At 38.3% G+C, this 26,229-nt stretch overlaps 5 protein-coding genes across 5 annotated transcripts; 3 read left to right on the top strand and 2 right to left on the bottom strand.

The window, feature by feature from the left end:
* The first annotated feature begins 3,700 nt into the window (after positions 1-3,700).
* Positions 3,701-6,994, top strand: LOC145209333 (uncharacterized). Its single transcript, XM_080079607.1, has 11 exons — positions 3,701-3,784; positions 3,917-3,980; positions 4,170-4,403; positions 4,531-4,677; positions 4,822-4,878; positions 4,964-5,053; positions 5,122-5,280; positions 5,363-5,506; positions 5,574-6,353; positions 6,425-6,571; positions 6,720-6,994. The coding sequence occupies exons 2-11, from the start codon at positions 3,935-3,937 to the stop codon at positions 6,878-6,880; spliced, it is 1,965 nt and encodes a 654-aa protein (XP_079935733.1). The 5' UTR covers positions 3,701-3,784; positions 3,917-3,934; the 3' UTR covers positions 6,881-6,994.
* A 3,331-nt stretch (positions 6,995-10,325) lies between these two features.
* LOC145209331 (uncharacterized) lies at positions 10,326-13,736 on the top strand. Its single transcript, XM_080079605.1, has 11 exons — positions 10,326-10,361; positions 10,514-10,577; positions 10,791-11,024; positions 11,151-11,297; positions 11,438-11,494; positions 11,575-11,685; positions 11,754-11,912; positions 11,998-12,141; positions 12,209-13,108; positions 13,180-13,326; positions 13,469-13,736. The coding sequence occupies exons 2-11, from the start codon at positions 10,532-10,534 to the stop codon at positions 13,627-13,629; spliced, it is 2,106 nt and encodes a 701-aa protein (XP_079935731.1). The 5' UTR covers positions 10,326-10,361; positions 10,514-10,531; the 3' UTR covers positions 13,630-13,736.
* A 4,761-nt stretch (positions 13,737-18,497) lies between these two features.
* Positions 18,498-23,100, top strand: LOC145209330 (uncharacterized). The gene is made up of 11 exons (XM_080079603.1): positions 18,498-18,534; positions 18,686-18,749; positions 18,958-19,191; positions 19,318-19,464; positions 20,648-20,704; positions 20,785-20,895; positions 20,965-21,123; positions 21,212-21,355; positions 21,423-22,379; positions 22,451-22,597; positions 22,726-23,100. Exons 2-11 carry the CDS (start codon positions 18,704-18,706, stop codon positions 22,887-22,889), a joined length of 2,166 nt encoding a protein of 721 aa, XP_079935729.1. The 5' UTR covers positions 18,498-18,534; positions 18,686-18,703; the 3' UTR covers positions 22,890-23,100.
* A 377-nt stretch (positions 23,101-23,477) lies between these two features.
* LOC145209337 (protein DPCD-like) lies at positions 23,478-24,945 on the bottom strand. The gene is made up of 4 exons (XM_080079611.1): positions 24,868-24,945; positions 24,565-24,779; positions 23,862-24,098; positions 23,478-23,648 (listed from the first exon to the last, which is right to left on the bottom strand). Exons 1-4 carry the CDS (start codon positions 24,935-24,937, stop codon positions 23,544-23,546), a joined length of 627 nt encoding a protein of 208 aa, XP_079935737.1. The 5' UTR covers positions 24,938-24,945; the 3' UTR covers positions 23,478-23,543.
* On the bottom strand, positions 24,868-26,220 carry LOC145209336 (meiotic recombination protein DMC1/LIM15 homolog). The gene has a single exon (XM_080079610.1). The coding sequence runs from the start codon at positions 26,218-26,220 to the stop codon at positions 25,204-25,206; it is 1,017 nt and encodes a 338-aa protein (XP_079935736.1). The 3' UTR covers positions 24,868-25,203.
* Between the last annotated feature and the right edge of the window lie 9 nt (positions 26,221-26,229).

The raw sequence follows: 26,229 nt of genomic DNA, 5'->3' as shown, positions 1-26,229 counted from the left end.
TTTTGTTGTCCGTAGAAATAAATTTAGTTTCATTTCATTTCTTGTTTGACCAACATGAAGTGTTGTAACGAAATAAAAGTCGTTGTTATATTGTCAAATATTCCTGGAAGGCATCAGTATTTTCGACGCAACCTTTCGATTGTAGAGTTGTTTTAACATTTTAAAGTAAGCTTTAAAATTAGAGCAATCTGTTTAGTGGACCATAACATAAAAGTTCGGACATGGAAGAAATACACCAACGCCTCGGGGCATCGTGAATGTAATCGTCACATTCGGCATTTAAAGTAGAAATTTTGACAACTAAGATCAATAAGCTTGCAATAAGTAAATAGCCACAAAAAAATACAATTTAAAACAAGATAAAAAAAATCCAAATACTTGCTGATGTTCATTTGTTGTTTCTTACAAAGACTTTTTACGAAAAATAAACTTTAGCGAACGACAATTTGTTCCAGCGCCATTGCACAGACCACGACTTTGACACAAAATGGCGTTCAAATATGGCAATTCGCACGTGTTGTCTATGAATCTACAACAGATTTCAAGAGGACATCAACAAATAACCTAAGCGTTAAAACGTCTATTTAGAAGTTAAAACAATACCAGTACCGTGATGTTTTTACGGGTTAACCTATATGTGGCATAATTGTCCTTTTGGAAACGAAAACGTATTTTTGTTGTTGTTAAAACCAAAAACATCATTTTACAAACACGTTTAGGCAGAAATAAATGTGCACAAAACGTTAGAGATTCGTTGCGCATTCATGACTTCGCTGCATAAAAAAAATCTTTTGGTTTTAGAATACTATTCTCATATTATTCTCAATACGGACCAGCATACAATGTAAAGAAATTGTGATTTCATTGTTACGCCAGTTCATGACATCAAAAACTTTTTTCGAGCACAGTTTAAAAACAAAAATAGCAAAATTTATGTGAATTTGGACTTGAAATAAATTATTCTTTATTGTGTTTCTGAATGGCATTGGTACGTTGGCCACACCTTTTGTTTGTTACGTGTTTAATACACTATGCAAATAGGGCAAAGAGTTAAAAATGGGGGGATGATCATTGGGAATTGAAAACGCGTTTTCACTGACTCTTGGGTTTACAGTTGTAAGTCGGGCCGGTTTTTTGGGTCGGGTTCGGGTTCGGGCTTAGGTTTTGTTACAAACGGGTTAAATTCGGGCCTGACTTCACGCTCTGTATGCGCAAATTTTTCTAACGTAATTCACCGAGCTAAGTAGCTAGTTGCTGGGAATAACCTAATGCCCAACATCCCTAAATCGTCTTGTTTAAAGGCATTTTCTACTATTGTCCATTATGTATTTCTTCTTTATTATAGGTTTGTCAATCAAACTTTCGGGTCTAAACGGGCTTCTCCAAACGATTCGGGTTTAGACTTATACTTTCGGGTTCGGCTCAAATTTCGGGCCCGCTTACATCTCTGCTCGGGTTACTAACGAGAGGTTAAGACAAGCAAAACTGATAAATTTGCTACGATTCACAGTTTGAAACACCGTCTGGGGCGATCTTTGTCCAAAGGTTTGATTGGACGTCACATACATCACATTGCCCTCTGACAACGACTGCAGAGCAGGGTGTCCGATATACAGAAGAGAAAAACTATTCCAGTTGAAAGACCATTCACAGTGAGACGAGACGTATGTATCGATGACGATATCGGAATGAACGATAATTGTGTTGTGGCAAAATACAAACACTTTTACCATCTACGTCACAGCCACGTGATAGCGAGGTATTCGAAAACAAGTTTGCCTCACCTAGGGTGTGGTGTCTTTATTTAATCAGCTACCGGAGGTTATAATTTATCCGGAACTTTGTCGTCACATACGAAATATTTCATGCTTTTGTTCCGTTATAGTTGTTTGTTGTTGCACACGTGATAACTGTGATTCACAAGCATGTGTGCTTTTCTAAACTTGTACCTGTAACGTATTCCGAAACGTCCGGCCACAACACTCAAAATACTGTTTTTGAATTTCCGCCATAGCCAGGGTTGCCATCGACTTGAAACCAAAAATAAGGACAACCGAAAAATTAATTTTTTATGCGAAATAAAACAAACGTTTTTGAACAAATCTTTGCATTTATACGAGCCGTGACATATCATATGCAATATTTTGGCAGAAACGATCTGTTCCACCCACTCCTTGTTTGTAAAAAAGACTTCGTGCATCTTGCAACAGCTCAGGTCTAGGTTTACTTTTACTTGTAGCAGGTATTTGACCAGTAATTGTGGAAAATAAGACAAAAGAAGGACTTAAGTCAAAAATAAGGACATTTCTTAGAAAAAAGGACAATGGACTTTTTTTAAGACGTAGCCTTTGAAAATAAGGACAAATCTTAGAAATAAGACCGGTATGGCAACCCTGGCAATAGCTCATGTGGGATTATGATCTGTACAAACGTATTTGTCAAGTAAATCAATCAACACCTCAAGCATTTAATTCCACACAGCTGTATACCATATGTTGTCACCTTTTGTTGACTGTTTGTCGTTGACAATTGTACGTATATATACATGTTGTTTCGAACGATGCTACATCACTTTAATATCATCATCACTGTAACTCAACTTAACTTTCGTTCTAATACAAAGTCACTACGGATTTAATTGTGCACAAAACGGACTTCAATTAAGGATTAGATCTAGCAAGTGATCAGTCGCTACACTCAAACGACAAAATTAAACATGTCCCAAGAAAGTAGTCTCCACCATTTCCTATGTGACGTCACAAACAACACGCTCAAATTATTACGACCAAACGCAAAATCAAAAGCTCACCGCGAAGTTATAAATAGCCGAAATGTGTTAATAAAACCCTGCAAGAAGGTTTGTCCGACATTTGAGTTGCGGTTTTCGCACGTGTCCGTGATGTCACAAGCAATGCCCCAGGCGCTGATGGAAGCGCGGCGTTCAAAGTTTGAAATCCGTTGCGATGGACGCGTAATAGGTGGTTTGCACCAAGCAAACATTACACGGTTTCCACATACAACATGTTTTGTTCTGACACGTATGTTAAAGTGATTCACAAACATCCAATTGCTTATTGTAAGTTAAATGTTAGATTGATAAATCACGTGCAGTTGAGTGAATGCAATTTCATCAGCTTTAATGCTTTGATTAAATTAGAAGTGACTACAAACAACATAATGCAGCTCTATAAACATTCAAGTAGTTATCACTACAGAAATGTACAAACTTATTCACACGTAAAGATATGTTACAACATTGTGTCTTAATTCAAGATTCTTTAAAAAACAAAAAACAAAAACTGTCTTTCTATAGATATGCCATTATCCTGATGAAGTCGTTTCGTATATCGGACGTCGAAACGTCGATTATTTATAACAAAACTGCTGGCAAGGTAATACTCGTTTATTCAGTTTTGTTGTCGAAAAATATCAGAACATCACAAATGCTCTTGTATGCGATCTAGGTCTAATTTTAACCTGGTGCAAAAAAACTACAATTAAGTTGTAGTAAATTTAAGTTGCCAAGACTCTGACGTCAAAATAGTTCAAAATATATCAAGGTCTTTTATGAAATTCTTAACACGCAACAGGCTATTTCTCAAAAAACGTAAGCAGTTTTCCTTCAATATGAAGCCCAGGGGCTGACAGGATGCTACGTATCTTCTAATGCGTTACACCTCAGGCATCGTTAAAAATAAGGACACACGGGTATATAAGGCTGCGATGGTTAGGACAAGTTACCCATTGGGAAGATTAAGACAACTACTGGAAACAAATCTTAAAGGTTAGTTATGATGGTTACTTAATATACAATATGTTACAGGTAAACATAAAAATGTATTTACGCTTTGACCAGAGCTGCAAAGAAATTGATATTACTAAAACAAAGTTATTTATTACAAACATTTTTTTTAAGATACGACAAAGAAGCAAAATGAAGTCCTACGTGATTTTGGCCGTGTTTTTCGTTGTGGCACAAGGTAAACACTGAATGTTTCAGCAACATTTTCGAACTATTTTGATAAAATTCGCACACACAAAATTTTTGCCGCTACGTTTAATTAAAATGTAAAAAAGGGTTCACGTTGAATCACACTTGCTAAAATTCTGTGATGTTGTAATTTTAAACGCTTTGCACAAATCAGTCCAAATCAAACTTTTATGTTCAGGGTTTCCGCGACGGGGGCCACCAAACTTTCCAGGGTCGGAAGCTCTTCTGAGCGGAAGAAGACCCAACAATTATCCAGGAGCAAACACAGAAGACACAGGTGGAGAGTCCCGTGGCAAACTGGCATGCATAAAAGCTTGCGTCGGTCCAACCAAGTGCCCAAGTCGAGAAGAAATCAAGAACGAGACCAAAGAAGACAGAAAGGAATGTCGCGACTGCATCCGTGCCAGTTGCGGTGAGTGGAATTCAAAGCTTTAACATTTTGAAACTACATTTCCTCAAGAACTTGGGCAAAACGATTCGAAACGTTTAATGCAACATGTTCATTGTGCGTTGAGAAAAATAAAGAATATGTTTTGTAGGTCAACTCGATCCATTGGACAGACGTGCTGTGATGAAATGTGTCCGGGAAGCATTTGAAAATTGTACTTCGTGTCCTCCGATTCCCACAAAAGACAGGGAACGTGTGATCAATTGCTCGTCGTGTCTCATGCAATGTCGCAAACATGGTAACAATTAAAATCTGTGCTAAAATAATCTGATAAAGAATCGTAGCGTTTGATTACAACAACTTTACATTTTATTACAAAAAAGTACTTTCTTTTCTTATAAGTTAGTAACTATAATAAAATGCAAATTTACTGCTTATTTAGATCGCAGAGGTCCAGAGGGAGTGATTAGCAATGGAGTCCGACCCACACCATTCGGAGGTAAGAACGTTTCCAACCACACAAAATGACAAAAACACTTCCTTATAAACTCATGAATTATTTAATCTTGTTTGATTTTTGGCAGGCATTGGAACAAGAAATAACGGAATGGGTTTGAATATAGGGCAAGGAGACGTTGGTGGGCCCATGGGTCCAGGTTACAACATGTTTGGAGGTAAGTTGACGCAAATGTGCTATATACCCCAAAAAACTGAACACAAACTAAACGTTTGCAATATTTAGGTTCTCTTTCAGCTAACAAACCACGTAGACGACGAAAGCCGTCAAGTACTTGCCACAAAACATGTTTGATGTTGCAATACTGTCCAAACATGAAGGAGATGAAAGAGAAGATGCAAAACGTAAAGAAAGAGTGCAAGGATTGTGTCACTGAGGAATGCGGTAAGTTAATGACACAAAGTATAGATTTTGTTACTTTGTATTTGTTTACTATTTTATTTTATTTGATGGTTAACTTTTATAGGCGAAATGCCAACAAACAAAACAGAAGACGCAAGCTGCATTGCCGAAGCAAGACAAGAATGCGTGGAGTGTCCTCCACTGAGTGATGCTGATCAGATGAATAAGAAAAAATGTTTTGCGTGTCTAAAACAATGTTCGAAAAAACGTAAGTTGTGATTATTAGAAACGAAATCTTTGTTGATTTTGTTCACTGAAATATTCGACGATTACAGATAATGACGACGATGAAAGTGAAGAAGAATCTAACGAGGAAAGCTTTGGTTTCGGTCTTGAATCAATCTTGGGCCAAGAAGGTCTTCCCGGTTTGCTCCAGTCCATAGTGCCACTGATATCACAAGGAATGGGTCAAGGCTTTGAAAGGCCGAGACAAAACAGACCAATGACAGGCGGAGTGGGACCTTTCTCTGGTGGACGCAGGTCGATATCAGGAGGTATCGGACCATTTTCTGGTGGGCGCGGACCAATGTCAGGGGGTATCGGACCATTTTCTAGTAGGCGCGGACTAATGTCACGGGGTATCGGACCATTTTCTGTTGGACGCGGACCAATGTCAGGAGGAATTGGTCCATTCTCTGGTAGCAATGGACCAATGTCAGGGGGTATCGGACCAATCTCAGGTGGTCGACGACCAATGTCACGAGGGATCGGACCATTATCAGGTAGCCGTGGTCCAATGTCTGGCATGACACAGTTTTTACCAAGATCAAACGGACCAGTTGCTGGATTCCTTTCACAAATAACTGGTGGCCCCCGACCAATGTCAGGAGGAATTGGACCATTCTCTGGTGGACGCGGACGATCGCCATTTGGTGGTCGAGGACGCCCACATGATCGATTTTCCAAGCCTAAAGAATTCCTGCATAAAATATTGAAGGTGATCACATGTGCGCGAAGCGAAGAAAACTGTGCTAGTTGTCCCACACCAAAGGAAGCCAGAATGAGGATGATCAACGCTACTATCGGATGCAGAAAATGTGTCAAAGAGGAATGTGGTGAGCACACTTTATATTAACCCAATCAACTGTGGTGTCAGAAGATTGTGACAATTTCAATTAATTTTTAGGTGATACAGATGCAGGAAACAGCACCGATAAGGCAGAGTGCATTCGTCAAGCGAGAATCGATTGTCTTCAGTGTCCTCCGCTTACCGAAAGCGAACAAATGGAAAAGAAAAAATGTATTAAGTGCTTGATGGAATGCGCCCCAAAAGGTGAGTTTCATAAAAATGCCTTTAAAATCTTGACTTGCTGTTTCGAATATACACTTCAATTTGAAACAACCTTCAAATTCAAATTGTACAAAATGTTGTTAATTCAACGCAAACATACCATGTGTTACAACTTAACGATGTGTTACAGTTGGAAAACCGGAACCATTCGGACCTCACCGCGGTAGTTTTGTTCCACGGCCAGGACCTTTCGGACCCAGGCGAGGTGGTTTCAACCCAGAACATGGAATTCTTGGTCTTCTTGGAACTCCAATTAGTTCTGGTTCCGAAAACGAAGAAGCTGATGATTAGAAATTTAATTTATACGTGACTGACAACATTGACAATGATTGTTGAATTGTCCTTTTCTAATATCCATTTGCACATCCTTGCTTCGTATTCTGTAAATAAACCAAATCTGCTGAATCGTTGCTGTGTGTTATGCATTCAAATTATATTACACTTTTGGACAAAATCATTGCATCCTTGAAAAAGGAGGTTTTATACTTTATCGAAATCAGGACACACAGTTTGCAGATTTGGGTCTTCACTCAAGCAGAAAAAAAAGTTGTGTGAAGAATACCAATACATAGCATGATACAAAACTTGATAAAAAAACGTGCTAATGTACTTGCACCAAACAGACGTTACAATATTAGCGAAACCTGTCACGTTTCAAATTTCAATTAAATTGTCGTCACTCTGTTAACAATTTAACTTCTTATTTATTTTCTTACAATATTACAAAAGGTATAAGTAACAGCGTATGGGAAAATGTTGGTTGGAAATTTTTGAACAACGTGTAAAAGGAATTATTCTGGAATAAAGGAACTAACCTTATTATGATCGGAAAATTAAAACTTTATTCACGTACATAGACTGAGGTCATTTCCTTCGCTGGGTATGAAATGCATTTCATTAACCAATTAGATTTCCTTAGTGTCGTTGCAGCAAACTGTCAACTTGAGTACATTTTCTCTTTTGGGCACAAAATGGCGGCCAATTTTGGTTGTGGGATTGTTTGTGATTTAAATGAAACCTTGAAAAGTCTGCTGCAGCATTTGACTTGAACACAAACATATCAGACCTATTGGCGATTTTTTTAAGAGAAAACTTTGGATACACTATATGCATCAAAACCCACCACTTTTACTTCAGAAAATTAAACTATTTGCCAAATTTTAAGTATTTTGAATTAAATCACACTACCACATCTACTTTTTATTAGATTTGTGGTAGTGACGTTGTAGCGTAAAATAACCGTTGTGCAACTCATACGAAAAGAAAATCCACACATTGCAAACGCAATTTATTTGACAAATTTATGAAACATGGCCAGTCAACAGTATTTGAAACAAATGTTCTCGTATTGTAAATAATATGTCAGCTATCTATATAAATATTTCCTCTACCTAGCGTACGCTTTACAGCAAAGAACAGCGGTTTTTAAAAAAAAAACATTTTGTTGTCCGTAGAAATAAATTTAGTTTTATTTCATTTCTTGTTTGACCAACATGAAGTGTTGTAACGAAATAAAAGTGGTTGTTATATTGTCAAATATTCCTGGAAGGCATCAGTATTTTCGGCGCAACCTTTCGATTGTAGAGTTGTTTTAACATTTTAAAGTAAGCTTTAAAATTAGAGCAATCTTTTTAGTGGACCATATCATAAAAGTTCGGACATGGAAGAAATAAATCAACGCCTCGGGGCATCGTGAATGCAATCGTCGCATCCGGCATTAAAGTAGAAATTTTGACAACGAAGATCAACAAGCTTGCAATAAGTAAATAGCCACAAAAAAAAACGTTTCAAAACAACGTAAAATTTTTTTTTCCAAATACTTGCTGATGTTCAGTTGTTGTTTCTTACAAAGCTTTTTTACGAAAAAAAACCCTAAGCGAACGACAATTTGTTCCACCGCCATTGCACAGACCACGATTCCGACACAAAATGGCGGTCACATGGAGCAATTAGTGCGCACGTGTTGTCTATGAATCTACAACAGATTTCAAGAGGACGTCAACAAATAACCTATGCGTTAAAACATCTATTTAGAAGTTAAAACAATACCAGTACCGTGATGTTTTTACGGGTTATATGTGGCATAATTGTCCGTTTGGAAACGAAAAATGTTTTCTGTTGTTGTTAAAACCAAAACCATCAGCTTACAAACACATTTAGCTAGAAACAAATGTTCACAAAAAGAGATTCGTGACGGATTGATGAATTCGATGCACAAAAATTTGCTTGGGGTTTTAGAATACTTTTGTATTATCAATGCGGAAAAGCATACGATGCAAAGAAATTGTGATTTTATCGTTAGGTAGTTGTTGGCATCGATTTTTTTCTTTTGAAGAATTTTCAAAAACAAAAATAGCAAGGCTCATGTGAAACAAAAAAATCTTTTTTATTGTGTTACCAATGTACGTTGGGCCACACCTTTTGTTTATTAGGTGTTCAAACATGTGCTTTAATATTCGCGTAATCGTTTTGAAGAGCCTTGCCTACGTCATAACGCTTCGAGGCATCCTGGATGTTAACGTCATATCCGGTATCAAGGAAACGATTTTGAAAACGAAGCTCAACAATTTATTGTAATTTAAAATGTTTTTCAACTGTCGACATATGTCTTTTGACATCGTTATCTAAATGAACGATAATTGTGTTGTGGCAAAACACAAACACATTTCAAGGCTTAAAATCAAGAATATTGGCTTCATACATGGGACCCAGGTCAACGCAAACATATTAACACCAAAACGGTTCGCAACATAACTTGCAGCATTTCTGTAACTCTCCAAAGCACTCTTATTCAAAAATAGCACGTCACAAGACAGCGGTCTCCATCGTTTCCTTTGTGACGTCACAAACAAAACGCCCAAATTAATACTATCAAACGCAAAAGCAACAGCGAAATTTATAAATAGCCGAAATATGTTAATAAAACCCTGCAAGAAGGTTTGTCCGACATTCGAATGGCGGGTTTCGCACGTGAGCGTGACGTCACAAACAATGCCCCCAGGGGGTTAATGAAGCGCGCGGTTTAAAATTTGAAATCCGTTGCTATAGACGCGTGTGGTTGGTTGGCAGAGACAAACATTATATTAAGGCCTCTACACAAAGTATGCTAAATGTTGCCAAGGTTATTCAGTTGATTCATCAATATTTCTTTGTAAATTTTAAACTGAATGCTAAACCAATAACGCATTTTCAGCGAAGCAAAAGTATCCCCAACAGCTTCAGTGCTTTGTTTCAATTAGACGTTGTTGCAAAAACCCTAATGCAACCTTATGAAAATCCTTGCAACTATTTGTGAACATAGAATTATCACTAGAGATAGATGCAAACTTATCCACACGTTAAGTCATGTCACAGTATTGTGCCATAAAATTGGAAACCAATATAGTACAGGATTGATCTTCTTGTAAAAAAAATGAATTTCTCGATAAATATAAAAACATTACAAACATACTTGTCGGCAATCTACGTCCAATTTTAGCAAAGTAAAATAACAAAGTAAACTAAAATTAACTTTCCAGAACTCTGACGTCAAAATGTTTCAAAATATATGAAAGTCTTTTTATAAAATCGTTGACACGTAGCAGGCTGTTTCCAAAAAGCGTATGCAGGTTTCCTTCAACATGAAGCCCTGGTGCAGACAGGATGCTACGTAACTCCTAATCCACCTCGGGCAACGTTAAAAATAGGGGCACACGGGTATATAAGGCTGCGATGGGTAGGACAAGTTACCCATTGAGAAGATTAGGAAAATACTGCAAACCAGCATTTAAAGGTTGGTGATGATGTATGCACGTTTGGTATGCAATACAATATATAATACTTTGTTATGCAATGTGCATAATAGAAAAGAAAACGTATATTTTTTGCAGGAATCATAAATAATTTGATATTACTAACAACTTATTACAAAAACATGTTTTGCAGAAACGACATAGAGGCAAAATGAAGTCCTACTTGATTTTGGCCGTGCTTTTCGTTGTAACACAAGGTAAACACTGTTGATTTTCGTTCAACATTTAAGAAACGATTTGGTAACAATATCTTTTTCTTCAAATATTCTTTTGTTAGTAAAGTACTATTTTGCTTCTATGCATCTTTGAAACACAAATTGTGTACATAGCTTTTACAAAATATTTACTCACATTTACCAAAACGCAGCATGTATGGCACAAATCGTTTCAAACTCAAACTTTACTTTCAGCGTTTCCTCAAAGAGGACCACAAAACTTTCCGGGGTTGGAAGCTTTGTTGAGCCGAAGAAGCCCAAATAATTATCCAGGAGCAAACACAGAAGGTTCAGGTGGAGAGTCCCGTGGTAAACTGGCATGCATAAAAGCTTGCGTCGGTCCAACCAAGTGCCCAAGTCGTCAAGAAATCAAGAACGCGACCAAGGAAGACAGAAAGGAATGTCACGAATGCGTCCGTGCCAGTTGCGGTAAGTGGAAATCTTTAAAACATTTACATTCTGAGACTACATTTCCTTAAGAAATTGGGCAAAACGATTCGAAATCTTTGATGCAAAACGTTCTTAAAGGGTAAAACAAAGAAATATATTTTGTAGGTCAACTCGATCCATTGGACAGACATGCTGTGATGAAATGTGTCCGGGAAGCATTTGAAAATTGTACTTCGTGTCCTCCAATTCCCACAAAAGACAGGGAACGTGTGATCAATTGCTCGTCGTGTCTCATGCAATGTCGCAAACACGGTAATAATCAAAATCTGTGCTAAAATAATCTGAAAAATAATCGTATTGTTTGATTACAACAACTTTAAGTTTTAATACAAAATTTTACTTTCCTAGTCTTATAGTAACTATGATGAAACGTAAAATTTCGGCTTATTTAGATCGCAGAGGTCCAGGGGGAGTGATTAGCAATGGAGTCCGACCAGCACCATTTGGAGGTAAAAACGTTTCCAAACAAACAAAAGGAAAAAAACATTCTTGTGAACTAACCAATTATTTGTTATTCGGTTTTTGGCAGGTACTGGAACAAGAAATAACGGAATGGGTCTGAATTTGGGGCAAGGAAACGTTGGTGGGCCCATGGGCCAAGGTTACAACATGATGACGAGTGGAGGTCGTTCATTTGCAGGTAAGCTGATGCAAAAGTGATATACCCCAAAAAGAATTGAACAAACACTAATCTTTTGCAATATTTAGGTCCTCTTTCAGCTAACAAACCACGTAGACGACGAAAGCCGTCAAGTACTTGCCATAAAACATGTATGATGTTGCAATACTGTCCAAACATGAAGGAAATGAAAGAGAAGATGCAAAACGTAAAGAAAGAGTGCAAGGATTGTGTCACTGAGGAATGCGGTAAGTTAATGACACAAAGTTTAGATTTTTGTAACTTTGTGTTTATTTGTTAGTTTTTTTTTAGTTTTATCGTTAACTTTAATAGGCGAAATGTCAACAAACAAAACGGAAGACGCAAGTTGCATTGCCGAAACAAGACAGGAATGCGTGGAGTGTCCACCACTCGGTGACGCTGAGCAGATGAATAAGAAAAAATGTTTCGCGTGTCTAAAACAATGTTCTAAAAACCGTAAGTTGTGATCATTAGAACTGAAATATCTGTCGATTTTATGCACTGAAATATTTAACGATTACAGATGATGACGATGATGAAAATGAAGAAGATTCTAACGATGAAAGCTATGGGTTCGACCTTGAATCAATCTTGGGCCAAGAAGGTCTTCCTGGTTTGCTCCAGTCTATAGCGCCACTGATATCACAAGGAATGGGTCAAGGCTCTGACATGCGCGGACCAATGTCAGGGGGTATAGGACCATTTTCTGGTGGACGCGGACCATTGTCAGCAGGAATGGGACCATTCTCAGGTGGACGAGGCCCAATGTCTGGTGGTATCGGACCATTCTCAGGTGGACGCGGACCGATGTCAGGAAGTATAGGACCATTTTCTGTTGGACGCGGACCATTGTCAGCAGGAATTGGACCATTCTCAGGTGGACGCGGCCCAATGTCTGGTGGTATCGGACCATTCTCAGGTGGACGCGGCCCGATGTCAGGAGGTATCGGACCATTCTCTGGTGGTCGAGGACCAATGTCAGGAGGGATCGGACCATTTTCTGGTAGCAATGGACCAATGTCCGGCATGGCACAGTTTTTACCAAGAGCTAACGGACCAGTTTCTGGATTCCTTTCATCTGGTGTTGGTGGACCTTTGTCTGTTATTGCGTCTCATTCTGGTGGCTTGTCACAATTTCCCGGTGTCTCTGGTGGTGGTGGACAGATGCATGGATTTCCCGGCGTATTTGGACAACTGATTGGTGGGATTGGTTCAATCAATAGCGGGCGAGTGCCATTTGGTGGTAGGAGACGCCCACATGGTCGATTTCCCAAGCCTAAAGAATTCCTGCATGAAATCCTGAAGGTGATCACGTGTGCACGAAGCGAGGAGAACTGCGCCAGTTGCCCCACACCAAAGGAAGCCAGAATGAGGATGATCAACGCTACTATCGGGTGCAGAAAATGTGTCAAAGAGGAATGCGGTGAGTAATCTTTATCTTCACCCAAACATTTGTGGTGCTAGAACATTGCGACAATTTCAATTGATTTGTAGGTGATACAGAAGCAGGAAATAGCACCGATAAGGCAGAGTGCATTCGCCAAGCGAGAATCGATTGTCTTCAATGTCCCCCGCTTACAGAAAGCGAACAGATAAATAAGAAGAAATGTATCAAGTGCTTGATGGAATGCGCCCCGAAGGGTGAATATCTAATAACAATACGTCTCAAATCTTGATTTACTGTCGTAAACATAAACAAAAAATACGAAATAACCTTCTAATTCTAATTGTAAAAATGTTGTTAATTCAACGCAAACATAGTAAACTTGACCATATGTTACAGTTGGAAAACCAAAACCATTTGGACCTCATCGTGGTAGTTTTGCTCCACGGCCAGGACCATTCGGACCCAGGCGAGGTGGTTTCAACCCAGAACATGGAATTCTCGGACTTCTTGGAGCTCCATTTAGTTCCGGTTCCGAAAACGGGGAGACTGATGATTAGAAATTTGAACATGGCTGACAAAATTGTCAATGATTGTTGTATCGTCGTCTTTCCTGATATCCATTTGCACATCATTTTGCTTTGTTTTCGGTAAATAAACTAAATCTGCGGAATCTTTGCGATGTGTAAAGCACTACATTCATATTACAAAATCGTATTACCATTAAGACGAGACTAACTATAGGTTTTGAAAAGAAAATTTGACTGATTCTGTAACCAAAACTCCACCTGCGCACAGCAAAACAGGTTGCAGCCTAATGCGTTTTCATACTTTCACAAAATTAGCAAACAAACGGTTTGCAGCTTTGAGTCTTTACATTAAGTATACTTTTCTTAATATCACGTTTTTGCGTTTCAAAATCGTTAAAAGAAATTGTCGGGGGTATAAGTAACTTGGTGTAAGAAAATCGCACAACGAACATATAAGGCACATATTCTCACCTGAAAAATAATATTTTTTTAAAGAAATAGCCTCCCTAAAGTATTTTGTTAATCTGGGTATGAAATGTATAGCACATATTCGTCTGAATTGTTACAACAAACTATACAGTGCCGGCAAAAAAAATCTTGACATTCGATGGCAAAAAAAAACTTTACATGTCAATTCTGCAAAAAGTTATTAGCTTACTGTTTCCGCCAAAAGCATTGCGTTACAAAACGCGTATAGTTATGTCATAAGCTACTGCCTGGCTACACTTTAAAGCAAGGCCATTGCTCTGCGTGCCTAGTGTTGCTTTACAGCTTCGTGAATAATAAGGTCGGTAAAATCACACAATATTTCTTACTTTCTCAAAGTTTTGAGGTCTTGCAAAATTTTGTTCAAGCACTAAAATGGGTCGAAAGAAGATGCAAATGGAAGAAAAATCTTGTGCCTTGACATTGTTAAAGAAGGGAAATGCTTTGATTGCTGCAGTGAGCATGGGCTTCTTGGCTGCACGGCGACATGGTAGCTTAAGATCCTTGTGGAGTCGATGAAGAATTGTCCTGTTTGAAACGTTGTGGGGAAGCTCAGGGTGCTTGTTTTTTAATTCAACGGCGGTTATAGGTGGATATGAGGTTACTTCATGCTTTAAAAGCTTATCCGTACTTGGCGAAGTCTTCTTAACTGCGCCAGAACCTGATTTCCTCTTCGGAGCCACCATGTTTGGCAATTACGCCGCTGACCTTTTAATTGATAAATTACCTTTCGTGAGACCCCCAATATCTCTGACAACAGCAATCACAGAATCTCTATTCTCTAGCAAAGTCAAGGCACAAGATTGTTCTTCCATTTGCATATTCTTTAGACCCATTTTCGTGTTTAAAATTTTTTTTACAAGACCTCGAAACTTTAGGAAAATACAAAATATTGTGTGATTTCACCGACCTTCTCACGAAGCTGTAAAGCAGCGGTTCCCAAACTGGGGTCCGCGGTCCCTTAGGGGTCAGTGAGGCAATTTGGGGGGGACCGCGAAGCGGTTGAAGTAATTCTATAATCTTATTTGGCGTCAGTTTGTGCCACTAAATAAGTTTAAAATCAAAGTAGAATTGAGAATCGACTGTCTCCATTGCTAAACAATGGCCTTTATTGAATGACAACTATCAAAAATGCAATTGTTCGCGCACAATCGTAATGTTTTTGTCCTGTTTGTGATGTCACATGCTGTCTTTGAATGATTGTTATGCGCAATTTTGCATAACTGGCTAAAATCCTGCAATCAACTTTAGTTTTTATGAAATGCACATTTAGGCTTAAGGACCGCGAGCCCTCGAAATATTGGCAAATGGACCGTTTTGAAAAAAATATGAAAAAGTTTGGGAACCACTGCTGTAAAGCAACACTGGGCACGCAGAGCAATGGCTTTGCGGTGAAGTGTAGCCAGACAGTAGCTGATGAAATAACTATAAGCGTTTTTGTAACACAATGCTTTGGGCGAAAACAGTAAGCTAAGAACTTATGCAGAATTTACATGTAAATTTTATACGTGACAAAATGTATAAAACATGAGCAGTACGCAAATTTTTTGAAACAAATATACTCTCATGATACGTCCGCTACCTGACATACGCCTTACAGCAAAAAAGGTTTGTTTTTTCAAAAAGAAAAACATTTTGTTATCCGCAGAAATAAATTTAGCTTCATTTCATTTCTTGTTCGACCAATATGAAGTCTTGTAACGAAATAAAAATCGTGTTTATATTGTCAAATATTGCTCAGTATTTTCGGTACAACCTTTTGATTGTAAAATTGTTTTAACATTTTAATGTAAGCTTTGAAATGAGAGCAATCTGTTTGGTGAAACCTATAATAAAAATTCGGACTGAGAAGAAATAAATCAACATGCCTACGTAATAATACCTCGGGGCATCGTGGATGTAATCGTCACATCCGGGATTAAAGTAGAAAATTTTGACAACAAAAATCAATAAAATTGCGATAAGTAAATGGCAAAAAAATACATTTTAAAACAACGTAAAATAACTTTTTCAAAATACTTGCTGTGTTTAGTTGATGTTTTTTACAAAGCCTTCTCGCGATTAAACAAAACTTTATAAACAACAATTTATTCCACCGCCATTGCACAAACCACGATTTCGACACAAAATGGCGGTCAAATATGGCGATTGGAGCGCACGTGATGTCGACAAATCACAAGCGTAAAAACATCTATTTAGCAACTACAATAAAAGTATCGTGATGTTTTGGGGGGAAGTTATAAGTGGCATAATCGTCCTTTTGGAAACGTAAAAGTATTTTTGTTGTTGTTAAAACCAAAAACATCAGTTTACAAACATATTTAGGCAGAAATAACTGTGCACAAAACGTTAGAGATTCGTTGCGCAATTATGACTTCGCTGCATAAAAAAGTATTTTGGTTTTAGAATACTATTCTCATTATTCTCAATACGGACCACCATAATGTAAAGAAATGGTGATTTCATTGTTACGCCAGTTGATGACATCAAAAACTTTTTTCGAGCACAGTTTAAAACAAAAATAGCAAAGTTTATGTGAATTTGGACTTAAAATAAATTATTCTTTATTGTGTTTCTGAATGGCATTGGTACGTTGGCCACACCTTTTGTTTGTTACGTGTTTAATACTCTAATATTAGCCTAATAGTTTCGAAGAGCCTTGCCTTCGTCATAACGCTTCGAGGCATCCTGGATGTTATCGACATATCCGGTTTAAAGTAAAATATTTTCTTAAACGAGGCTCAATAATTTCCTGTAATTTAAAATGTAACTTAATTCAACTTTCATGCTTTTCGTTTTTGATAAGTACTCTGACCGATATAATTGTGTTGTGGCAAAACACAAAAACATTTCATGGATTAAAATCAAGAATATTGGCTTCATACATGGTAGGCAAGTCATTTTCACACCGCAAACTTATTAACACCAAAACAGTGGTGCGCGACATAACTTGTAGCATTTCTGTAACTCTCCAAAGCACTCTGATTCAAAAATAGCACGTCCTAAGACAGCGGTCTCCATTATTTCCGTTGTGACGTCTTAAACAAAACGCCAAAATTATTACTATCAAACGCAAAATCAAAAGCGAAATTTATAAATAGCCGAAATATGTTATTAAAACACTGCAAGAAGGTTTGTCCGACATTCGAATTGCGGGTTTCGCACGTGAGCGTGACGTCACAAACAACGCCCCAGGGGTTAATGAAGCGCGCGGAATTTTTTTCAAATCCGTTGCTATAGACGCGTGTTGGTTGGTTTGGCGGAGACAAACATTATATTAAGGCCTCTACACAAAATATGCTAAATGTTGCCAAGGTTTCTTGTCAATTTTAAACTGAATGCTAAACCAATAACGCATTTTCAGCAAAGTAAAATTAACTCAAGAGCTTTAATGCTTTGTTTCAATTAGACCAGTGGTTCCCAACCTTTTTGTAGTCACGGACCCCTTTTGTACATTTTATACGCCTGCGGACCCCCAATGTATTTTACCGGAAGTCTTTCTTTGTTTTTTTGTTTCTTGTATTATACATATATTATCGTTTTTAGGCAGCATTTTAATCAATCTTGACAGTCCTTAAATCTCAATGACATTATGTACTGTAAAAGTCAATCCAACAAAGAGATAAATTTTCTAGTGCAAAACATAAAACAAAGCACTATAAAATTCATTGTTGATGTGTGTTGTGATGTCACAATGGAGATAACAATCGCAAAAATGTAATATTTCCTAATGCAAGGGTTTGAAAAACAATTTGCACTCATATGCAGGATTGCAGAAACGGTTTGAAAACTTACAAATATTTCACTGTTGGTTAATGGTACTACAAATGTTTGCCTCCACGGGCCCCCTAAAACCATCTAACGGTCCCCTTGGGGGTCCGCGAACCCCAGATTGGGAACCACTGAATTAGACGTTGTTGCAAAAACCCTAATGCAACCCTATGAAAATCCTTGCAACTATTTGTGAACATAGAATTATCACTATAGATAGATGCAAACTTATCCATATGTTAGGTTATGTCATAATATTGTGCCTTAAAATTGGAAACCAATATAGTACAGGATTGATCTTCTTGATAAAAAAATGAATTTCTCGATAAATACAAAAACATTACAAAAATTCTTGTCGGCAATCTACGTCCAATTTTAGCAAAGTAAAAACAACAAAGTAAACTAAAATTAACTTTCCAGAACTCTGACGTCAAAATGGTTCAAAATATATGAAGGTATTTTATAAATTCTCTGACACGTAGCAAGCTGTTTCCCAAAAGCGTATGCAGGTTTCCTCTAATACGAAGCCCTGGGGCTGACAGGATGCTACGTAACTCCTAATCCGTTACACCCCGGGCAACGTTAAAAATAGGGGCACACGGGTATATAAGCCTGCGATGGGTAGGACAAGTTACCCATCGGGAAGATTAGGAAAATACTGCAAACAAGCATTTAAAGGTTGGTGATGATGTATGTAAGTTTGGTGTACAAAAAAATAAATAATACTTTGTTATGCAATGCGCAAAATAGAAAAGAAAACGTATATTTTTTGCAGGAATCATAAATAATTTGATATTACTAACAACTTATTACAATAAATGTTTTGCAGAAACGACATAGAGGCAAAATGAAGTCCTACTTGATTTTGGCCCTGTTTTTCATTGTAACACAAGGTAAACACTGTTGATTTTCGTTCAACATTCAAAAAACGAGTTGGTAACAATATATACTCTTCACAAATTTTATATTAAAGTATTATTTTGCTTCTATGCATCTTTGAAACACAAATTGTGTACATCAGCTTTAAAAAAAATTTACTCACATTTACCAAAACGCAGCATGTATGGCACAAATCGTTTCAAACTCAAACTCTACTTTCAGCGTTTCCTCAAAGAGGACCACAAAACTTTCCGGGGTTGGAAGCTTTGTTGAGCCGAAGAAGCCCAAATAATTATCCAGGAGCAAACACAGAAGGTTCAGGTGGAGAGTCCCGTGGTAAACTGGCATGCATAAAAGCTTGCGTCGGTCCAACCAAGTGCCCAAGTCGTCAAGAAATCAAGAACGCGACCAAGGAAGACAGAAAGGAATGTCACGAATGCATCCGTGCCAGTTGCGGTAAGTGAAAATCTTCAAAACATTTAGATTCTAAGACTGCATTTCTTTGAAAAATTAGGCAAAACGATTCAAAAACTTTGATGCAAAACGTTGATAAGAGGTAAAACAAAGAAATATATTTTGTAGGTCAACTCGATCCATTGGACAGACGTGCTGTGATGAAATGCGTCCGGGAAGCATTTGAAAATTGTACATCGTGTCCTCCAATTCCCACAAAAGACAGGGAACGTGTGATCAATTGCTCGTCGTGTCTCATGCAATGTCGCAAACACGGTAATAATTAAAATCTTTGCTAAAATATTCTGATAAATAATCGTATTGTTTGATTACAACAACTTTAACTTTTAATATTCAAATTTACTTTCTTTTCTTGTAGTAACTATTAGGGATGGCCCGATAGTACTGTATCGGCGCCGATACCCGATGCTTCGAGCAGTATCGGTACTCGTCCGATACTTTAGCGGTATCGGTACAAGTACCGATACTTTTTTTGAGACTTTATCATGTGTAAAATTGAAAATGAAAGGAGGCAAAAACAACAACCATCGGTTGTGATAAAATATTTATGGGACTACAACTAAAAAACGCGTTCGTTTTGGATTTAATTAAATAAGATGACCTAAATCGCTACAGCGACTTAATGCCGCAACACGTTTTTTAGGCCCGCGTTAATTGCGAGCGAGCGTCAAAACGCACAAAGTTCATTGTAGACGTTTGTAAGCATAAGTTTCGAAACGGCAGGTGTTCAATTTGTATGGCCAAGTGTATTTAGACATTCCTAGTGTTATCAGTGACAAATTATTTTCTATGCCGTTAGGTGAACTTTTAAATCCCAATTAAACTACCTGCGATTTTGCAATACAAAAGTTGGCGTTAAGAAATGACCCAAACGTCATATGGTTTGGGATTCCTTCACTGTTTTGGGGATATTAACAGACAATCCCATTCTCTGCCTAAAGCCATGATCGTTAAATGTTTTTTGTTGTCAAAGTCGTAAAACATTAACGCCGGTAAGACGTTACAAACAATAGACGCCGGTAAGACGTTGCAAAGCGCGTAGCATAAACGTAATCACGTGATCAGATGCGCAACAACAAGTGCACCAATCGTTAGTTATGCCTCCAATGCACCACCGTCGTTAGGGCGTCGTTAGGGCGTCGTTAGGGCATCGTTAGCTCGCCAGCTGATTTGCCAAAGAGTCTTTACAGACTTGGGCATTTTACGGCCTTAAGTGATTTATTAGACTGAGTGTGTTGTTAAATTAACTGTGATGGGAAAACACATTACAAATACATCAGTTTGAAAATGTTTTTGCTTGTTTGCAAAGTATCGGGTATCGGTATCGGATCGCAGTACTTTTGGGGTAAAATATCGGGTATCGGTATCGGTTCAAAATATTGGTATCGGGCCAACCCTATAGTAACTATAATGAAATGTAAAATTTCTGCTTATTTAGATCGCAGAGGTCCAGGGGGAGTGATTAGCAATGGAGTCCGACCCACACCATTTGGAGGTAAAAACGTTTCCAAACACACAAAAGGACAAAACACATTCTTGTGAAATCACCAAGTATTTATTTTTCGATTTTGGCAGGTATTGGAACAAGAAATAACGAAATGGGTCTGAATTTGGAGCAAGGAAACGTTGGTGGGCCCATGGGCCCAGGTTACAACATGATGACGAGTGGAGGTCGTTCGTTTGGAGGTAAGCTGATGCAAAAGTGATATACCCCAAAAAAGGATTGAGCACAAACCAAACTTTTGCAATATTTAGGTCCTCTTTCAGCTAATAAACCACGTAGACGACGAAAGCCGTCGAGTACTTGCCATAAAACATGTTTGATGTTGCAATACTGTCCAAACATGAAGGAAATGAAAGAGAAGATGCAAAACGTAAAGAAAGAGTGCAAGGATTGTGTCACTGAGGAGTGCGGTAAGTTAATGACACAAAGTTTAGATTTTTGTAACTTTGTGTAATTTGTTTCTTAGTTTTATTTTACTTTTATCGTTAACTTTAATAGGCGAAATGTCAACAAACAAAACGGAAGACGCAAGTTGCATTGCCGAAGCAAGACAGGAATGCGTGGAGTGTCCACCACTCGGTGACGCTGAGCAGATGAATAAGAAAAAATGTTTCGCGTGTCTAAAACAATGTTCTAAAAACCGTAAGTTGTGATTATTAGAACTGAAATATCTGTCGATTTTATGCACTGAAATATTTAACGATTACAGATGATGACGATGATGAAAATGAAGAAGATTCTAACGATGAAAGCTATGGCTTCGACCTTGAATCAATCTTGGGCCAAGAAGGTCTTCCTGGTTTGCTCCAGTCTATAGTGCCACTGATTTCACAAGTAATGGGTCAAGGCTTTGAAATGCGCGGACCAATGTCAGGGGGTATAGGACCATTTTCTGGTGGACGCGGACCATTGTCAGCAGGAATGGGACCGTTCTCAGGTGGACGAGGCCCAATGTCTGGTGGTATCGGACCATTCTCAGGTGGACGCGGCCCGATGTCAGGGGGTATGGGACCATTTTCTGGTGGACGCGGACCATTGTCAGCAGGAATTGGACCATTCTCAGGTGGACGCGGCCCAATGTCTGGTGGTATCGGACCATTCTCAGGTGGACGCGGCCCGATGTCAGGAGGTATCGGACCATTCTCTGGTGGTCGAGGACCAATGTCAGGAGGGATCGGACCATTTTCTGGTAGCAATGGACCAATGTCCGGCATGGCACAGTTTTTACCAAGAGCTAACGGACCAGTTTCTGGATTCCTTTCACAATTAATTGGTGGGCGCGGACCAGTGTCCCGTTTGCCCGGTGCCTGGTCTGGTGCTGGCGGACCTGTGTCTGTTGTTGCGTCTCATTTAGGTGGCTTGTCACAATTTCCCGGTGTCTCTGGTGGATTCTCTCCTGCAAGTGGTGGACAGATGCAAGGATTTCCGGGCGTATTTGGACAACTGATTGGTGGGATTGGTTCAAGCGGGCGAATGCCATTTGGTGGTAGGAGACGCCCACATGTTCGATTTCCCAAGCCAAAAGAATTCCTGTATGAAATCCTGAAGGTGATCACGTGTGCACGAAGCGAGGAAAACTGTGCCAGTTGCCCCACGCCAAAGGAAGCCAGAATGAGGATGATCAACGCTACTATCGGGTGCAGAAAATGTGTCAAAGAGGAATGCGGTAAGTAATCTTTATCTTAACCCAAACATTTGTGGTGCTAGAACATTGCGACAATTTCAATTGATTTGTAGGTGACACAGATGCAGGAAATAGCACCGATAAGGCAGAGTGCATTCGCCAAGCGAGAATCGATTGTCTACAGTGTCCTCCGCTTACCGAAACCGAGCAGATGAATAAGAAGAAATGCGTGAAGTGCTTGATGGAATGCGCCCCTAAAGGTGCGTATTTTTTCTGATTCCCTTTTTATGTAACTATTTGTTCAACTTTAAGCTGTCGCCTATTATTTGATATTGAAAAAGCTTATCAGCACTCTAACAAGAAACTATATGCTTTTCATAACATTCAGCACACCGTCCCGGACCTCATCATGGCCCTTTTAGACCTGACCATGGACCCTTTGGACCAGGCCGAGTAGGTCCCAGGAGTGGAATTCTTGATAACATCTTCGACGATGACACAAATGATCTTACCGATCAAGATCGCAACCTGATGGACCTGATTATGGGATAGAGCCTATTGCTACGAGTTGACGGATTTGGAAACGAAATCGACCTTGAAATGATGTTGTGTTTTTATTTTTTGGTGTCATAATTTTCTTATCAAATCTAAACAGTAAATAGAACACATTGGCATTTACCCATAAATCTGCCTTACTAACATTTGTCCTTGTATACGGATAGTAGCCTAAAGTTAATACATGGTAATAAACTCAACTAACTTACTTCGTGTCGAATTCAAACTGGAGCTAACTAAAGAAAAAAGTACGAGAATGTGGTATAAGTACTTCAATAGTTAGACACGGACCATACAGCATGTCGTTACATAAGTTGAGGTTAATTTACACCACGTTGGGGTCAGTCTACCTAACCATTAGGTTTTAGGCAAAGTAGGAACGTGCCAACAGGCCAGTTAAAAATCCAGTCCACTTTAAATGATTTGGCAACACTTGATAATTCTAATTTTTTAGTTGGCAACCCTGATTTTCGGGCCACTTATAAAATGTGCCTACAGGCCAGTAGACCCTTAATCCTGCACTGCTACATTCTACCATGAAACTCAATTGTAATTAAAAACACTTACTCACTTACAACGTATAAACAAATTTAAACGATTTGTATTAAAAACACAGTGAAAAGAAAAAAGAGAGACAAAATCTGCCATTTTTCAGCTCTGATTGCATTCCATGTCACCATCCTTGCCTGTTTTAAGTTTCTTGAACTCAGCGAGAAGTAGCACTTGGTCATCCAAAATACATTTTGGTTTTTGGTACTGCAAAGAGTCAAATAATGTGCTACATAGGCAACAAAATGAATCGATCTAGTGTTTGATATGAACTAACTTAGTTTCCAAGAACGCAAGTTGCGGTATTTTACCAAAATACAAAAAAGTTCAGAACAATGCAAACAACATTTACCTTTTATTTCAAGCAAACTGTAGGCCTACCTGTAACTTCCCAATGCAAGTACTTCGTCTATAATTTACCTGAATTATTAATGTATTATTTGCATGTGCAATATTCATATCTTCTGAGTCCAATTTTAACTCTCTCCGTTCCATGTCAGGAATATTTATTTTTTTGAAGTATTTTTTGTTTGTAGTTCTCACAACAATATTTTTTTCATCTGAATCAACAGTGATCTCATAGGTTTTGAGAGGATAGGGCAAATTTCGTATTCTCCATTGAAAAGCTCTTCTGGTATCAAGACGTACACAAATTGGCTGAAAAAATATTATATGAATTTTAGTACTATACCGCATCTCACGACAGCTCAGGTCTAGGTTTACTTTTCCCTTTAGCAGGGCTTTGACTAACATTTCATTAAGTTTGTTCCTTGTAATTGTTGAAAATAAGGACTCAAGAACAAAACAAGGACAATAAATTTTATGAAGACTTTGCCCTTTAGAATACGGACAAATCTTATAAATAAGGAGGGTATGGCAACCCTGTTTATAGGGCAAGAAAAAGAATGGCATTTTTGGTGTTTATCTCATAAAATGGGTTCAAACTTAAAGCTTAATTAAACCCAGAGTTAACAAATGTATCATAAATATTTCAAAATATTTAAATCAATGTGGTTCAACAAATTGATAGTGTACAGACAAACATTGCAGATCTGTGTGTCTGCAAGTTTATGAACCACTATTCCACAGTAAATAAAGGTACGGTAAACAAAGTGAAACCTACATTTGTATTACTTTCCATCAAATGTTGCGACCCTAAAGTAAGAGCAGCCATATGCGCAGTTACATCTGGTTCACCAATTTCAACTTCCCACGGTTTCGATGCACCTAAGGTGGATTTGCGTCGCCACTTTCTGACTAATAGATCATTTGTTTTTACATCATATTCTTCACACAACTCTGTTCCATCCGCCAAGGTAAAATGAATTTTTCGTTTTCCTACAACAACCAAAGTTCATATACGTACTGATATTAGGTACATATACATATTTAACATTTTCACATTAAAAACATATGCTCATGTTACCATCTTGGACCAGTGCGGTTTTTCTTGCAGCTTTTAACATTTCCACCCATTTGGACTGCTGCTTCGACATACTGCCAAATCAAAGCCTACAATAAAATCACCTAAAAACAACCAAATAAAATTTAAAGGGCACAAGGTCAATTTTTGTCACCATAACTCCAAGACATTATGATCCTATGCCAGCATATTTAGGTTGTTCTGTTTACTTTTCAAATACATGCACAGAACAAAATAAAAGGGGTCTCATCATCAGAACGAAAAAAATCACAACACAATAAATTTCTAACCAAAAATCATAAACTTCAAGAAAAACAAAAAACAAAACAAAAGTCATCTTTATTCTTTTGCATCTGCAATCCCACCATTAGTAATAGAAAATGTTGCCTCAGACTCTGGCATGTCAGGACTGTCATAGATCTTTGCTATTCTCAATTCACCCCTTCCTTTTCTAAGTGATATCCTAGTGGTTGATGCATGGGCCAAAATGTGGCCACCAATGGGCTTTTTAGGATCAGCTTGAAATGACATAGTGGCCCCTGGGTCTGCTGTCATTTGATTAGTAAGAAATACAGCCACATTATATTCCTCTGAAATCTTTTGTAGCCTTGACAACATTTGAGCCAGTTTTTGCTGCCTGTCTGCTAACTCTCCACGACCACTAAAATCTACACGGAACAAAGCCATTACAGAATCCACTATCAGCAGTTTAAATATACCTGGCTCATCATGGAATTTTGCAGCCACATGGTCTAGTAACTCCATCTGATGCTCACTGGTGTATGCACGAGCATACATGACATTGTCAAGAACTGCATTTTGATCTAAATCAAACCTATCTGCAATAGGACGAAGGCGATCAGGTCGAAATGTATTTTCTGTATCTATAAATACCACTTTGCCACCAGTATAGCCATTAGCCCCTGGCAGTTGAGTTGTCACTGACAGTGTATGGGATAACTGAGTCTTTCCTGTTCTAAACTCTCCAAACACCTCAGTAATGGCCATGCTTTCTACTCCACCTCCCAGTAGCTTATCCAAGTCCTCACTACCCGTTGAAACCTTGAACACTTGTCTTCTTTTGCTGCTAAAATTTAGAGCGGATATAAAACCTGGAGTCACCATTTTCGCTGCAGCTTCTTTGATCTTATCCACTTTGGCCTCAGAGATACCTTTTATTTGGGACAGATGCTTTCTAGTGCTCATTTGTATTCCTTTCACAGTACATATCCCTGCTGTCTTCAGCTTTTTCAAGTCAGCTGCATTAATTCCATGTTCTTGCAGTAGATTAATGTCTTGAAAAATAGCATCATCTTCATCAAAATCATCCAAAGAAGCTACGACTTGGTCTTGCATCCTTAATAT

This window comes from Phallusia mammillata, chromosome 1 (assembly GCF_965637545.1).
Source record: "Phallusia mammillata chromosome 1, kaPhaMamm4.hap1.1, whole genome shotgun sequence".
Lineage (NCBI taxonomy): Eukaryota > Metazoa > Chordata > Ascidiacea > Phlebobranchia > Ascidiidae > Phallusia > Phallusia mammillata.
The sequence above is the reverse complement of the archived record's forward strand: the minus strand, read 5'-3'. Positions and strand labels throughout refer to the sequence as shown.